The 17,997-nt window shown below is 37.4% G+C and overlaps 1 protein-coding gene across 3 annotated transcripts in view; it reads left to right on the forward strand.

Moving 5' to 3' along the window:
• The window catches only part of NKAIN2 (sodium/potassium transporting ATPase interacting 2), a gene marked incomplete at its 3' end in the record, with an annotated part of 821,309 nt that overhangs the window by 385,595 nt on the left and 417,717 nt on the right, over nt 1-17,997 (forward strand). For 2 of the 3 annotated variants that reach the window (XM_080663586.1, XM_080663587.1), the window contains exon 2: nt 11,683-11,820. The exons of the other annotated variant lie outside the window; for it this stretch is intronic. In XM_080663586.1, the coding sequence (XP_080519712.1) occupies nt 11,683-11,820 (138 nt within the window). The remainder of the gene's footprint in view (nt 1-11,682; nt 11,821-17,997) is intronic. 3 annotated transcript variants of the gene reach the window in all.

The following is a 17,997-nucleotide window of genomic DNA, read 5'->3' on the forward strand; positions in this document are numbered from 1 at the left end:
GACAGGAAATAAGTAAGATAAGAAGGTAACATTCATAACATGTTAGAGAATGGCAGCTACTAAGGAGAAATAATAAAGCAAAAATGGGAGGTTTGAAATAGGTGGTTACTGTGAGATATCAAATTTAGATGAGGTGATTAGAAAGGTCTCAATGAAAAGATGAATTTTGAGTAAATAACTAAAAGAAATGAGATAGTAAGACACACAGGTAGCTGGGGAAAGAGTTTTCCAGGCAAATAAGGCAGAACCTGTAAAAAAGCATTAAGGCAGGAGAAGGCGGCTGTGTTCAAGAATCAGTAAGAAGCCCAGTGTGCTTGTAGTGGAAAGAGTTCAGGGAAAGTCACAGAAGAAGTCAAAGAGGTGAGAAGCAGATAATGGAAGGACTCAATCCATTATTTTATTCTGAGATGCAAAGCCATTGGAGAATTTTGAGCAGAGAGGTGACAAGATCTGGGATTGTTTTAAGAGGATCACACTGGCTTTTGTCTTGAAAATAGACTGCAAGGGAACAAGGGCACATGGAAATTCTCTAATTTATGAGCTATTATAGTGAACATTTTAATGTAGTCAAGACCCATTGAATTCTAATCCTATAAATTCTCCTTTTATTTAATGCAATCTAAGAACTGTGAGGTGAAATTGTAACTTTTACATTTGTAATTATTTCCACTCAACATTCAGTAATTGTGGTAAGGCTAATATGTGCAAGATATAGTTCTGGGCATGGAGAACAATACCCTAAAGAACCAGAGAGCCTAGCCAGTTTGGCTTAGTGGATTGAGCATCAGCCTGTGGACTGAAGGGTCCAGGGTTAGATCCCAGTCAAGGTTTGCAGACTCCATCCCAGCTCTGGTCGGGGTGAGTGCAAGAGGCAACCAATGGATGTGTGTCTCTTCCCCTCCCTCCATTATCTCTAAAAATTAATGAAAAAAATATCCTCGGGTGAGGATTAACAACAACAATAACAAAAAGAACCAAAGAGAACTGCTTTCAAGAAATTCATGTTTCAGAAGCCATAATAGAACATGTAAATATGTAGACTTTTAGAACATTGACAGAGAAGGAACACATGAAGAATTGACTCTCATGCTGTGGTTATTCAAGTCTCTTACCAAAACTCTCAAAACAAAATGTTATCTACAAATATTTCAGAAATAACCAATCAATCTGTGGCCCAATAGGATCTGTTTTATTTATCTTTTTTTTTCTTTTTTCTTTTCTCTCTTTTTTTTATTACAAGGAGAAACTAACCATGTTGACAGCATTAATTGATGAGTTTGCCAAATCACAATATGTGCAAACAACTAGCCATTTTCCATTTTGGATTATCAGAGAATGAACACTCCAACAGGACTAGTTACAGCAGCTTTACCTCTTTGGATTCCTCAGATCATAATGTAGCTACCTAAGTAACAACCTAGCTGACTGTCATAGTTATCAAGATGTGGGTGAATACAGCTGCTAAATGGAAAGAATTATACTTGATTAGTAATGGAGATTTAAATGAAAATTTGGGGGACTACAGCCTTAATATCCATGCTCTCTCCTCACCAAGCACTAATTGTCATTCTTCTGTGCTCACCCAACACCCCACACATAACCGTGTTAGTGGAATGTGTCGAATTAACTGGGAATATACCAGAGCCACTCTGGCACATCTTTAAGGGCAGGGCCAGGTATGGTTCACACCTGCTTATACCCACAACAGTGCCTTACAGATGTTAGTGTCCCATAAATGTTTATTGAATTAAACTTTTGAACTTTCTGCTCATATGGGACTTAAATGATTTCCAAATGAAAAACAAGTAGACATTGATAAATGCTGCCGAGGGCCAACTATTTGCCCGATAGCTGGCACTTATCACCAAGGCTACATCAAACTCCATTCTCATCCTGGAGCAGCTCAGAGTCCAGTGAAGGAGAAAGACCTGAAAACGAATAATTGTGACGCAATAGGAAGCGACTATAACAAGTTGATCTGAGAGGTAAGCAGCCCCAAGGAGGCTGCTCCACTCTCGCTCAAAGCTATTAGGAGATTCACTGGAGAAGTTTGATCAGGATCTTGAACAGTGAATATTGTTTGTCTGGTGAAGAGTAGGAAGTTTGTTCCAGGAAGTGTGCACTGGGTATAGAATGGTGTAGAAGTGTGAGAGGAAATGTGTTGCGATTTTAAGATAAAGTTTAGGCTGTGTTTGAGAGCTTATTGGGTGAGTGGAGTGAAAACTTCAGTCAGAAGCTAAAGGGTATTTTCGGATGTGAGAATGAATCTGAACGTATGGATTTAGTGAAAACACACTGAAAGTAATAAAGAAATAACGGGTTAGGATTACATTTTAGAAAGGTAGTTTTGGTGGCATAAGGAGAAAGGTAGTTTTGGCGGCATAAGGAGGATGGATTAGAAAAGGAGAAGGCCAAAGAATAGGAGACTAATAACAAGCTATGGTGGGATATCACATGGTGCACTGTTTTGGTTGGAAATGTGGACTCTCGATCCAGACTGTGTGGATTTGACTTATAATCTTCCTGACCTTGTCAAAGTTAATTAACTACTCAATGCTTCAGTTTCCTCATCTGTAAAACGGATGTAATAATGAAATTTATATATAGGTGTGTTATAAGTATTAAATTAAGCAATGCATATAAAACTCATGATGCATAGCAACCACTTAATAAGTGTTGTTTGTCATTAATATCTCATTCAAACAGCATAAAACCTATGAGGGAGATGAAATGTTTACAGCCATTTACAGATACAAATACTAAGGTTTCTATACTAAGAAATTATAATGGCTAATCACTGCATTTTATATATTTGCACATTTAGTACACATACAACAGGCCTTAAGACAATGGGCGGAATAAGGACTATCTATTAATAGCTATTATTGGTGTTAGAACATGCTGGTCTTATTTAAATCATGTTAATTATGAAGCTCCCATTTTCTTTATTTTTACTATGAATTCAGATTGAGATGGAACTGAAGAAACCAAATGGCATATATAGAAAATAAAATTTGGCATTATAAAGCTGAACGGTATAGGCTGCAAATTGCATTTTTTCACTGGCCTTGCTCTGCAGAGACAACCCTGCCTGACTCCATACCTATATTTCACCTGTCAACTGTAGAGGCACTCTGTAGACTCTGAGTTTCACAATGTGATCATATTCATACATTTTACAAGTTGCATTTCTTGTCAAGAAGAAAATAAAATTCATCATGAAGTTAATTCCTAGCCTTCTGTCAAACTAACAGTCCAGATAAGGTCAACATTACAACTGGTTTATAAATCATATCATCTATCCTACAATGCCTGTTTGCTTTTTCATTTGTTTATAATAACAGGTGACAATGCCATCTGCCAGCTTAACAAATGTATGTCCCCATGTAGCTCTTTGATATACTCCTCCTCAGATGTCCACAATGTCACCTGGTCAATAATGAATTCAAATTTGAGAAGCATCTATGCTTTATCAAATGGTTCATGGTGGGTGAGGAATATCGTGTCTAGTGTGCATGCCACGGCAATTTTGAAGCAGCTATCAGATGCATTTAAAAGTCTGTCTTCCTTGTAGAGGGTGAAGGAAATAGATCACCTGGTGGATAGGATCTAACTACCTCTTAATATTTCTCCTAGCCTTTGAAGTTTTTTCTAAGTTTAATACATTGCATTTTCTCAGCTCATATGGGTTCAAGGCAGAACAGCTTCACAGAATAAAAATTTATATTAATTTTCAGGATATCAATTTATGTTTATAGCAGGGGAAGTGGACCGAGAAACTATTCAGAATTGAAGGATTGTATTAAAAAGTTCACGTTCAAATTTTATTTAAGAGCAACTTGTTGAAACTCCTTTTCCATATTATAAACTTAAGAGCTTCTAGTACACAGACACCTCATCTCAGCACCCCTGCCCTCTGTCAAGGCCCAATCTAGAGTCAAATTATTCAAGTCACACTCTAAACATTACCTGGAAGTGTGGAGAACAATAAGCCACAGTGGGAAGATAAGCATCAAACTTCTAATATTGATTAAAAATTATTAACTTTTTTATATCCATTTCCAAATCTTAGTTTGATTTGTGAGGGCAAGCATAAGTTACTTTTCTCATTAAAAATAAGTCTGATATAGAAAAAATTTATAGTTATTCCAACTAGCTGGTTACTTCTGATGAAATTGCTCTATAAAATAGATATAGAACCTCCTATGTCACTAAGTATCAATTACACTGTGAAATCTGAAAGCTGACATCACTCAGTAACCTTAGAATGAGACTGAGCCTCCTAGGAGAACAGACACTCAGTAGCCGGTTGGAATGACTTATTTTTATACCTTTACAGTATTGGAAAATTATTTTTATTTTTAATTTTGTTCTAGATATATTGAGGTATGATTTACAAAAGTGCATCATTAAAGTGAACACTGTTATATGTTATATAAGTATGCCTGTGCAGTGATTACCACAGTCAAAGTAATGAACTTATCCATTGGTAAATTCTTGAATAGGCCCAGCATCAAAGAATAGTCCTCAATTTTCAGTTGGTATTTAAAAATCTATACCTTCTATAGTGTTGGTTAATAATTAATATAAATATTGTTTGGATTTTTGTATGCCAGCTATTTAAAACACTATTCCAACCTTTAATATTTTTAGAGTCTACATATAAATCATGTCATTATGCATACATTATAACAGGTTGATAAAATTCACTGCATAAATATCACAGTTTTATATGGACAAGTCCACATCTAAAATATATAGACATATAAATTGTATGTATGTTATATACATGGATAGATATTAACATAGACATAGATATTGACATGTAGATAATAGAAATAGCTCTAGATATATACATATAAATTTCTGTAATTCATAGAAACCCATTGTGTTTGGTTCCTTTCTAGTACCCAAATATGCTAAAATTAATAGAAAGATATATAATTTTCATTGTTAGTTAAACTTTAAATTATATCTATGTTGTAGGTGCAGGTTTATAATTTTCAATAAATAACTTGATCTATGATTATTTCCAAAAATACAAAAAAAACCACTGTGAAACACTGTATAATTTTAAAATTATGATAGCCCTAAATGTATTAAAATAGAAATATATTATTTTTATGGTCTATTTTCAATACTATTGTGTAAAAAATCAGTTAATTAAAATGAGCTTAATGCAGGACTCCTAGCACATATCATTATTGTAAAATATACCTGATTTCAAAGAATAATTTAGAATTAGAACTTTGAGAATGGATACGTTGAAACAACCTAAAATTGCCACCTTATTTTAAAATGAGATAACATAAGGGAGTTGAGGTAATTTTTTTTTTTTTTTTTTTTTTGCTTTTTATCAAGACCCATGATTATTTTCTTCCAGGAAAACCATCAGTGCAAATAATTAGTAGATTGTGCTTACTGACCAGGCTGATTTCTAATTCCCACCATGACGCTGCTTGATTCTCTATGCATTTACAGGACTATAATTTCAGACGAGGGCTTAGACGTTGCTTGACCAGCAAGACTGGTCAACCCTCTTGGAGCAATGGGAATGGGAGAGTGGCAGGGAGTGCCACACGTGATGATGCCAAGCCAATTAAGCTGCCTGACTAATGGTGGACCTGGCAGAGCTCAGGCGGAGCCTGGGGGTTGAGGTCTGAGACTGGCATTGTTTCCTTCAAAGCAAAATGTGAAATGTGATTATCAGTGAAGCAAATAAAGCCAGTTCAACTAGAAATAAACAGGCAAAATAATAAACAACAGCAACAGCAAAAAACCGTGAGATTAAAAAGGCAAAGCAGGAAATACCATTTTGTGACTTTTTAAAAATCTGGATTACAAGTTTTATTTTGTTGACTTGATTGTTCACATGTGAAACAAAATATGTTCTGCATGATTTAATGTAAGTCTTTTATGTATCTAAGTCAAATTCTGTGACCCCTAATATAATACTCATAATGACACTTTATATAAAGAAATGGTTTAAAGACTTTTATTGACAAATTATTCCTCATAATTTTTCTCTAACATTTTGAGTGATCTGTTAGATGAAACTCTATGTATATGGCTGGGATGTGGCTGGCTTCTCACTGCGTTCATGTAAGAGATGCTCTCTATATGTCTATATCTGTATCCCTATCCATATCGATATCCATATCTCCCTATACATGTACATAAACACACACTTTTTTTTTACTTACCCTATTTTCTGCAAACTCAGTTAAATTTGATGGATAGCTTTAGACTGTTTTTCAAGTGTTTAAAATATACAAGAAATTTAATTGAATGTTTTATCAATGATATTTTACTACTTTTTAAAATTGATTTTTTAGGGAGAGAGAGAGAGGGAGATAGAAACATCAATGAGGGATATACACTGATTGTCTGCCTCCTACAGGACCCCCAACGGGAATTGAGCCCACAAGCCAGGCATGTGTCCTGACAGGGAATCGAACCCGGGACCTCTTGATTCATGGGTCAACACTCAACCACTGAGCCACACCCGCCAGGCAATATTTTACTACTTTTAACTTGGAGGTGATATGATTATGGTTCAAAGCTTAAATTCTAGGTAAATCATCTTCACCAATTAACAGTCTGGAGCAATTAACCTCTCTGCCTTAATTTTCTCATCTTTAAAATGGAAATGATATTTTATGTTTCATTAAATAAGCTTCCATCTGTAAAATGCTTGGAATAGTGCTCTGAATAGTACTAGTATATATAAAATGTGTGTGCATGCAGACAGAGAAACCAGGTATATGATTTAGGAGTACTTGTAATGCTTCGAATTGTCAAGCATAAGGTATGAAATACGTTTCATAGCCTGACAGAATGTATCATTTTGAGCCTGTTCCAGTTATCTATGCTACATTAATGGAGTCTATGGTGGAACCCCTAAAGCTGATAGTGAACATCATCTCTTATTTCATTCACCCATGGACAGCCACAGGCGCCTTTTGCCAACAGGAAAACAAGTATGATGACTGCTTCTTTTCAAAACAGAATCTCCATATTGGTGTTCAATTCAATAAGATGGCAACTTTAAAGGGCACAGAAGACATGGTATTTACAGTCCCCAAAATCGTGTACCTCAGGACAAATTCTAACATGTTTCTCTAGGCATCTAAACTACTATTCTTTTGTGTTCCTAGTTGCAATGCTTGATATAAACCGCCGCCACAGTGACTGCCAGTGCATGGTCTTGATCTTGATAACATTCGTGCTTTCATTTCAACTCTTGATTGCCCTTTAGCAGTCAGTAAGTGAGGCTGTCACTCTATCTCCCATCCTTATGAAATTGAATTTTATGAAAGAGACATAGCCTAGAGTTTGAGAGGTTTGATTGACATCTTCCATATGGCTGCCTTGCTTCAGTCACATAAACAGTGGACTGGAAGGGTTGGTGTCTTCCTTGAAGCAGGGGAAGAGCAGATAGGAGAGAAAGAAGACAGGGAAGACCCCAGATGCAGGACTCCATGGCATCCACTTCTGTTCCCTGAGATGGTATGCACACCCCCCCCCCCAACTCCAACCCAGTTAGATATACAGCGTTTGCTAAACAGGGAACATTGATGACAGTAATTACATTGTTAAGCCACTGCTTCAAATGGGGAGAGGACAGGAGTATTGGAGGGGCATTTTACCTCGTTTTGAATTCACAGAATAAAAATCCATACAAAGATATACAAGTATTTATTAAAACCCAAGCTGATATCAGAGCTACCTAGCCATCACTTCTCTGATAATGATATATGAGGCATGTTTTGGGACTCTTTATCAGCTTTTCGGAAAAATATATATATCTGCAATTTTACCTAGTTGACAAAGTTCAAATTCTCCAGATGGCAGCTTTAATATGTTTAATATGATTTTGCTGTTCAAAAATAGCAATAGAGTTATCTCTAGAGAAAGTCATTTGCTATGAGAAGGCAATACCATATGAAAGTAAGAACATTGCAAGCTATTTTTGCTATTTGGCTTTCACTGAGCTCTTGATGAATAAAACGTCAGTATTGAACAAATAGCTAATGCTAATGGTGAACTTAGCAACTGATTCTACCTAATTCCTAAAGTCCCTTATTAAGTATAGTCAACCCATTCCTCATATGCGTTTCTGTGTATTGGTAATGTTAGCCACATCGCGATGTTTTTGTTTGTATGTACTTGCCACATGAATAGACTTGGAAGTGGATCAGAACCAGATATGTAGATCTATAGTGAGGGTGTCATTTGAACAGCTACACCTGGGCCCTCGTGAGAGTTTGAGAATTTCTGCCCTAAGAACCATTTCAGATGTTAGCATGTCTCATCATATAAGGCTGATTCTGCCGGATAACATAAAAATTGTCAAATTCATCTCATCACGTATTTCCAATCCCACACACTCACTAGTACCTTACCTATGCTTTGTGTTGCTCAGTACTTGTAAAACATCATCAAAAGTCATATCTGAACATGACAAAAATGGGTAATATAGTCAGTCACATTAATGATCTAAGAGTATGAAGTAAATATCTTCATAGATGCAGAAATAATTGATAAAGATAGCCCCTATTTATATTAAAAAAGTAAAAAACCTCCTAAGTGATAGTAATGGAAGGGAACAGAATTCTTTGTGGAAAGCACCAAGTTATCTATAATAATAAAAGCATAATATGCTAATTGGACCAGACATTCTTCTGGACGACCTTCCGGACAATGCCGGGGCTGCGAGGGAAGCCCGGGTCCTGGGTGCCAGAGAGAAGCCGGTGCTGGCAGGCAGGGGAAGGAAGGCCTACTCTTGCACGAATTTCATGCATCGGGCCTCTAGTGCATTTATAATAGGTTAGGGTTCAGAAACCAAACACACAAAAACCCCCCCACAATTTATAGAGTAAAATAGACAAGCATGAAAGAGACTTAGCCCATGAGGTTTTTAATATGAAAATCACACACTCAGCAGCAGCATATGTTTTCCAAGGCATATACATATATTTGTAAGTCAGGTGATTGAAATAACATAAAATTTATATATATAACCAAGGGTCCAATGAGAGAAAGGGGGATAACACTGAGAACATGGGTTGAAAGAGGCAAAGAAGAAAGTAAAATGAGCAAAGAAAAAAAGGAGGTTTGCCTTGACCCATGATGATATAATGTCATGATCTGACAAGTGTGATCAGACGTTCTCTGGACTAAATAAAGAAGGTAAAAATGGAGCGTGTCGTGTAACAAGCGGAGGTCAGCAACATAAACTGTGAAAGCGTTTTGTTTTGGAACTAGGTGTGCCTGGAGTCCACACAGTAGGGGCAGACACAGGGACCATGCACAGAGACCAAATATGTTTTCTCTTTCCCCCAACCCCACACCTCTCCCAGTAATTTTATAGTTGCAACACATCCTCTTGGAAGAGATTCTTGGAAAAAAACTGAAACTACTTCTCTAAGTCATTACTATGATACTCACTCATTTTTTCTTTTTTAGCGAATCTTCTATTTTTTCAGTCCTAGCTCTAAATTACACAATCCATGATAAAGCTACGTATGATGGCTAATATGGCCAATCAAAAAAAGAGGAAATGGCAGAAATGTTATAAGTGAAGAATTGCACATTAACTTATTCAGTCTGCATAACCTTGTAAATAATATTTGATGACACTATTAGTTCTGTCAGGAAAAAAAAGGCTGATAAACGTTGATGTGACTTTATTTTAGCTTTGCAGTCATAGCAAGTATATTATCATCTATATATTCTTTATAATTAACGACGGCACTGCTATTTTCTTCCATAATTCAAGCATTAATGGGATTACCCGCTGTTTGACTGATGTGCTTCATGCTCTATACTTTTTCCCTGTTGTGTCCCCACAGTTATGATGCTCAAAATTTATAGTTTACATTCTTCTTGCTGCTGTTTTACATCCCTACTCACTATTTATTCATAGGCTATAGATAAGAGAAATCTCTGTTAGAATGGGCTTTTACATAGATGATTAGCAATGGTGCTCTGAGAATCACCACCTATGTTTTACACCATTGATGTATTCCAACAAGACACATGTAACACCACCGAACGTCACAGTGGGTCTTCTTTATAGGAAGTATTAACGGCATGCTCACAGTTGAAGGACTGTTTCATCAGAAGGCAGTTCAAGGTTATGAGTCTGGGGTCACGTGCAAGTTCCATGCCAGTCTGGTTATTAGTCAGAACACTACTTTCCACTGTTGGGACTCTGTTGGTATTTGTGGATTTATATTCGGGCTGGAACAGACTTAGCTGCTCTTTTTGTAAGCATTGCCATGACTAAGTGAAAATGAGGATTTGACTAGGCAGGGCTGTTACGTTGCAACCACAACAATGGTACCCAGTGTGCCTCAGGAAAAACAGGTGCTGTGTGAACAGTTGTCATGAGCTTCTTTTCTCTTTCCCTGCCTGATGGAAACATGTGCTGCTCAGCTAAAGAAATTCGGTGGGAACGCTGATCATTCAAGCGGTCTTCAAACTAAGCTACACGTATTTCATTTAACAGTTTCAAGAGTTAGGATGTCCTTCTGACAAGAATGAAGTTTAAAGCATAGTGATGTTGGTAACGGGGGTTTTACAAATAATTTTCCTTTACAGCCTGAGTTAAAAAGTTTTGTTGAATCTTTGTTTGGAACATCAGGTCCTTTCACAGTGTTTCAATTCAGACAGACAGTTTATTGTCATTCCACCTGGGGCAGGCAGGAAGCATCAAGCTGGGTTTAAGACACCCCTCTCCTCTTGCTTCATTAGATCTGAAGAGAGACTTGCCATCTGTCCAGGTTTCACTTTTCAGTATAAAATGCCGCTTCTGGACTAGAACCAATCTTAGTTTTATCTTTTTTTTTTTTTTTTTTGGTTGTTTGTTTGGTTTGCTTCCCCCCCTGACTGCATATTTACATATATCTTCATTGTAAAACTATAAGCACAGATGAATGTAGCATTTGAAATGACTTCAGTTCCTTGCTTTCTTATAACAGTAATGCTTTATTTTTATTTTTTGTTTCCATTGGAATAGAAAATTAATTCCATTATTTAATTTTCTTTTAGAGCCCTCCTTTTACTTGGTTACGGTAGCTAACAGGGTATGACAAAAAGCCATGTTTGATTTTCAATCCAATACTCTTAGGGTTAGAAGGACCCTAGATATTAGTTGGAGTCCTGCATTTTGCAGATGAGGAATCAGACCCCTAGAGAAAGGAAATGGCTTACTGGGGGCACTGCAACTGCTTAGTGGCAGATCTGCATGTAGAATTCAGGCCTCTTGACTTACTCAGTAGTTCTTTTTCTTCTATATCAGCCCCTTTTGTTCTCTTCCCTTATTGTAAGGACATTGAGCAGATACTAACCACAAACCCTTCCTGTGGACTCCCCAAAGAACTTTCTGGTTGATGAGCTCAACTATGGCAATATAATTTATCCTGTGACTGCACAGGTGACATCCTGTGAATATTGCTAGAAGCCTCCACAAACTCAACCCTGAGAGGATTGTTAGTGTCTATGGATCCACAGCCCCCATAGTTTTCATTTGAAATAGACCTGAAAATGTCATTCATACTGTTAAAGTCTAATGCCAGATATGGGTACCACAGTTAAATTGCTAATCATGGTGTCAGTGAGATCCAATGCTTTCTTTCACCAGTGTGCTCATCTGTGTATCCCATTTTGCTATTCTAGGTTTGTGTGCTGGAGAGGCAAATATTTGACTTCCTTGGATATCAGTGGGCACCTATCCTGGCAAATTTTGTACATATTATTATCGTCATTCTTGGTTTATTTGGAACTATTCAATATAGACCTCGTTACATAAAAGGAGTAAGTAACCTTCCTACCTTTTTCAAATGTTACTGAAATAGAGAAATATATGAAAAAGTCTTAAAAATTTATATGCATAACCTCTTCTTAAAGTATGTTTGTTTTCATATTTTCAAATGGCATATACAATAGCTGAAAATGTCAAGTTTAAAGCATATGACAGTGAATGCAATCCAATTGGTTTCATAAAGTGTACTTACATCAAATTTTCTTTTGTAATTAAAAGCAGAATTATGTCCCTATGTTTACAAAATATAAAGTCATAGCCTCTGACATAATAGATTTAATGGGAATTTTCCCATTTTAAATAATGATATTTTAAAATTGAATAAAGATAGTTTAAATTAATACAAATGAATTTATAGTTTCAGTGTGAACATATTAATACATATTAGGGTTAAAAATTGACGTTTGAAAGCCAAAGGAGTCTGCACCAATATCTCTGTGTTCTCCATGATTTCCTTTTTGGCTCAGAGAAAGTATTTTGCATTCCCACTCAAGTTAAGCTTACTTAACATAAAAGTGAAATCCAACTGTGTTGCAGTTGCTATGGGAACCATAACTTGGGATTTTTTTACTTTTGTATGTGCCTCAGATCTCAGCTATAGCTCTTCATTAATGTCTTTTTTTCTGTCTCATCATTTTTTTTCCTCTGTCTTCTATTTTAACAAAGGAAAAGTCTATAGGCATTTATTTAAAATTATAAAGTGAGTTTGCAGTGAAAGTAGACGTAGAAGATAGCACAGGTGAAGCTCTGCCTTATTCAGCACAAGCCAGCAGGTTGTCTGGGTCTCAGGAAGCCCTCCCTCACATAAAAGATGCCTCCTCTGACCTGTTCTCTTTGTCATCTGGAACCCAGATTAATGCTCCTTGGTTCAGAAATAGGCACTATGATAGCAAGTGGGGCCTAGGCATTCACTGTCTGCTTAAAGATGAGCAAAAAGTTCATAGTCTTTTCAGAGTGCACACCCAGAAACTGAGTGCATGTCATATCTAAGGCTATGTACCCATGCAAATCTCATAAAAAGACAGATGTGTTCTATTGCAGAGTGAAGTTTTCCAATGCACAGGATATTAATAGTATGGTTCATTTTTTAAAATATAAATTGTACTTTGATCCAATATAGGCACACTCTTACAGGGTTTGGGAGTGAAGTCATAATACCAGGGTTGAAATCTTGCATATGCCAAACTCTGTGTAACTTTAATATTTTTGCTTATTGATTGAGTTCAGAGCGCGAGAGGAAAGAAGAGAGAGAGAGAGACCTTGATTTGTTGTTCTACTTATCTATGCACTCATTGGCTGATTCTGTGTGTGCCCTGACCCAGGATCAACCCCGCAAACTTGGCCTGTTGGGATGATCTCTAACCAACTGAGCTAAACTTTGAGTGACCTTAGAGAGCATAACCTCACTGATCCTCAATGTTCCTATCTTTTAAATGAAAGCAGTAATTATATTAATTCATATGCTTTAATTAATTGATGAATTATAAGCCATTATATAAAATATTCTTAACTTGTCTTTTATTATAAAAGACTTTGAGATTTCTCCATGATTTTATTCTTACAAATGATGCCACTCTGATCATTATACATATAGATATGTCATCTCCATTTCTGATGAGATTCTTGGGACAAAAATCTAGGTGTGGATCAAAATGTTTGTACAGTTTAAAAACTCGGAGGTTTGTTTTGAGGAATAAATGAGATATTCTATAAAATACCCTTAGCACAAAACTTGGTGTTTAAAAATTTGTCAATAAATGTTAGCTATAATAGTTTGCTCTTTATTGTTACTACTATTTGAAAATAATACTAAACTGTATAGATTAACAGTAGTCCGGCAGGCACTTTAAAAGAGAGTAAGGTGTTCCAAGCTGGTAGTTGAACTATTTCTGTCCCTTTTATTCCAAGCTGCTACAACTCTAAAATATGGTACGTGATTTCTATGTATCAAATTATAATCCCATCCCTGAAGATAAAATACATACCTACAAATCTTTTCAAGACGGGCTGCTCTCTCTCGCATGAAAGGCAAAAAGGGATGCCATGGGACATCTTTAAGATTGTTAGAACTTTTGTATAGCTCAGAAAGTCTGAAATCTTTCTGAGGTCTTAACAAGGTGTGGTAGAGCTACATCTTTGATTTGATCTTGACTAGCAGACAGCATTTTGAATTTGATCTTTTCTTTGAGACATTGTCTTACTTGGAAAATCTCTTGACAACTGGAGATACTGTAAATGTGAAACTTTTATTTTCTAAATCAGCAATTCCTGAGTTGGAAATATAACCTGTAAATAATACTTGAAAAATGAATTGTTCTCTTTTTGCTCATTTTTCTCTTAAATATCATGTTATATGTGTTTAAAAGGTGACAAGTAACACGGTCAATTCTTTGCCTGAAACCCCCTTAGCCTGGTCCACAAGTTTATAGGTAGACTAGAGGCCCGCTGGACGAAATTCGTGCCAGTGGCTCGGCCCTCGCAGCCCCGGCTTCGTCCAGAAGGACGTCTGGAAGGTGGGTCGGCTGACGGATATAATTAGCATATTACACTTTTATTATTATAGATTCTCTGTCTTCCCAGTTACTGCAGGCTGTGGTCAGGCTGACTGTTCTGACAGTTATCTTCATGAGTCCTCTTGTCTCTGGCCCTCTAAAACAGCTTCCTTATGTTCTTCCTATCTCCACCTACACTCTCCTTGCTGCCCTCCTGGCTCCACCCGCCTTCTTATCTCCAAACTAATGCTGAGCCTTTTGGGTTTATGTTACAGCACCACTCAAATTTTAGTACCAATTGCTGTTCTAGTTACCTATTTTGGTGTAATTTCTGTATAACAAACCATTTCTGTATAATTCATGGAATCTGGTGGCTGTGATACCATGTTGAAAGTCAAAAGTGCAATCAGAAAAATAGATAATTTGCCATAAAAATGGAATTAAGATTTTTCAGTTTCCCTTAAATGGAAAAAAACAACTACTACTACAACTACTACTACAATTAAAAGACAATGGCATCCTAGATGACAAAAATTTTGGTCAATGAAGGGACTGGGTTTAGCATCTTATCAAACAATTTGAAACTTATATGACCAATTCATTGTTCATTCTACCAATTATACTAATGTTATACGTTATACTATATAATGTAATATATAATACATTTGCTGTTTTTTAAATACATTATGCTATTTCCATGTCATTATTATAAACAATTCCCTATTATCTCCACAAAAATTCCTCATCTTTATTTGCAAATTAATTCCTTAGGAGGAATTTCCTAGGTATAATGAAATAATATGAATAATTTTAAGGCTCTTAATATATAACTGAGAATTACCTACCCCTAATTATTTTACTGAATTTTCCTCCCACCACTGTACAGCAGAGTCTATTTCACTGCACTCCGGCTAACCCTGAATATTATCTGTTCTCACTTTCGTTAATCTGATAGGAGAAGAAAATATATTTTAAATTGCATTTCTTATTTTTACTGAGTTGGGCTTTTTCATATGTTCATTAACCATTTTTATTTCCTTTTGGGAGATTATCTTTTGGTGTTCATTGTTCATTTCCCTCCTGGAGTCTTAGTGTTTATCTATATATGGATCACATAGTAAAGATATTTAATCTTTAAATATTATAAATTTTCATTTGATATTTATTATTTTTCTCATATTAAAATTAACTTTCTCTTTGAGATATCTTATATTTCTTTAAACATTATAAAATGTATATATTATTTGAAAAGTGTAATGTTAAGGCTTCATTATCTTTAGGTCTAAATTTACTAAAACAAAAAGTCAGATACCCTGAAATAGAGTCTAAGAAATGCGTCCCTTTTCACATTTGCTGTTTGTAAAGCTTTTGATTTATTGATGTAACATTTTACTCTATTTAACTGAAAAAAAGTCCCAAAAAAGCATGTTGGCATCATCTGAAACACGGTATACATTATCAACAAATAAAATGTAGAGAGTATTGGTATAATTAAGAGTAAAGAAGAAATTTAAAAAATTTAAAGCAGTTAATTGGTACAAGAAGTTATTAGTATTATTTGAGGGCCTCTGGCTTTCAAGGAGTATAATGTATTGAAGGAAAATGAAATTGATTATTTCGATTCCAAGCAAAGGAAACCTAAAGCCAGAATTCATAGAAAGCATCTAAATTGTGTAATTCTCAACAGTATCACTCCCCATCCCCCCACAAAATAAAAAAAAAAGTCCCAATTAACTCTGGTGAAATAATTCATGAATAAACACATACATGGCTCTCATGAAAGCATTACCTTATGTCATAAGTCATTTCTTTGCTTCTTTCTATTTAATGAAGTTATTTGAAAGAATAAAAATACCTTATACAGTTTGGATCCATTGGCTTGATCCAAGAAACCCAGTCTCAAAACTAGATATGAATTAAAAATAGCTAAAAATGTATTACTTAAATTTTATAAAAATGTAGAAGAGTACAGCATACCAAAATCAAGGTAATATTTGTAAGCATCATATATTTTATTCTTGCCACTTTTGTTACCCTCCACCTCTACAAATCCTATAAACCTCACCTGAACTTAACAGCACTTTTGCCTAAGCCCATATGACTATGAACTGATAGAGTTAGGATGTGCCCCCAGGTCCTCCTAACTGCCAAACCCACGCTCTTAACCACTGTATTGAAATGTCTCCTAGGAACACAGCTGAGAGGGCCACAATCTAGCTGAAAAGTTTTGTTAAGTTGTTGGCAAGTTTAAAATCCATTATGGAATTTGCAATTGGAAGAGCATTTAGATTTAAATTGTGGTCGGCCATCTCTATATCAAGGATTACATTTTTAACTCTGTATTTAATGAAGAAATGACCTCATCCTATCTAATAAAAGAGAAACATGCAAATTGTCTGTACCTCCACTATGCCCACCAACCAATCAGAGCAAGTATACAAATTAACCCAATGAATATGGCAGCGGCCACGGAGCTGGAGCGAGCAGGAGGCTTGGGTTGCCCCCGGCAATGGAGGAAGCCAAGCTTCCCACCTGCCCTAGCCGGCCCTGGCCTCCACTCAAGGCTACAAAGTTTCAATTATAGAAGATACATAAATCCCAACAGAAATGGCTGCTACCACGGAGCTGGAGAGAGCAGGAGGCTAGGGTTGCCCCCAGCGATGGAGGAAGCCAAGCTTCTGAAGTCCTGGCCTGCCTTGGCCTCCACTCAAGGCTACAAAGTTTCAATTGTAGAAGATAAATAAATCCCAGATACTTGCTTCCAGCCAGCCCTGACCTCCGCTGAAGGAGGCACAGAAAATAAAAAAAAAAGAAAAGAAAAGAAAAAAAGGAGGGGCTGGGAGCTTGGGTCGTGAAGAGGGGAGGGTGTGTGTGGCCAGCCTGAAAACAGTCCTCAGCCTTTCACCCAGCCTGGCCAGGCACCCCAGCGGGACCCCTACACTGAAGGGGTTGTGGCCAGCCTGCAAACAGCCATCAGCCCCTCACCCAGGCTGGCCAGGCACCTCAGAGGTGACCCCCACCCTGAAGGGAGTGTGGCCAGCCTGAAAACAGCCCTCAGCCCCTCACCTAGGCTGGCCATGCCCCCCCAGCAGGGACCCTCACCCCATGGGAGCGTGGCCAGCCTGCAAACCACCACAGGCCCCTCGTCCAGGCCACTCCATGCCCCAAGGGAACCACCACCCTGATCTGGGACACCCTTCAGGGCAAACCAGCCAACCCCCACCCGTGCACCAGGCCTCTATCTATACTAATAAAAGGGTAATATGCTAATTAGACTGGGAGTCCTTCCAGGAGACCTTCTAGGCATTCTTTTGGACAAAGCCATGGTGGCGGGGCCGAGGTAGAGGCGGTTAGAGGCAAGAGGGGAGGGCAGTTGTAGGTGATCAGGCCAGGATGGGACGGCAGTTGTGGGTGATCAGACTGGTGGGGGGTGGGGCCGTTGGGGGTAAGCAGACCAGCAGGGGGGCCAGTTGGGGGCAAGCAGGCCATCAGTGGGGGTCAGTTGGAGGTGATCAGGACAGCGGGGGGGGGAAGTTTGGAGTGAGCAGGTCAGCAGGGGGGCAGTTGGGGGTGAGTAGGCCAGTGGGGAGGGAGGGTGGGGGCGAGCAGGCCAGCAGGGGGGCAGTTGGGGGTGAGCAGGCTGACACGGGGGGCAGTTGGGGTGATCAGGCTGGCAGG

This window comes from Plecotus auritus (assembly GCF_963455305.1).
Source record: "Plecotus auritus genome assembly, chromosome: 4".
Lineage (NCBI taxonomy): Eukaryota > Metazoa > Chordata > Mammalia > Chiroptera > Vespertilionidae > Plecotus > Plecotus auritus.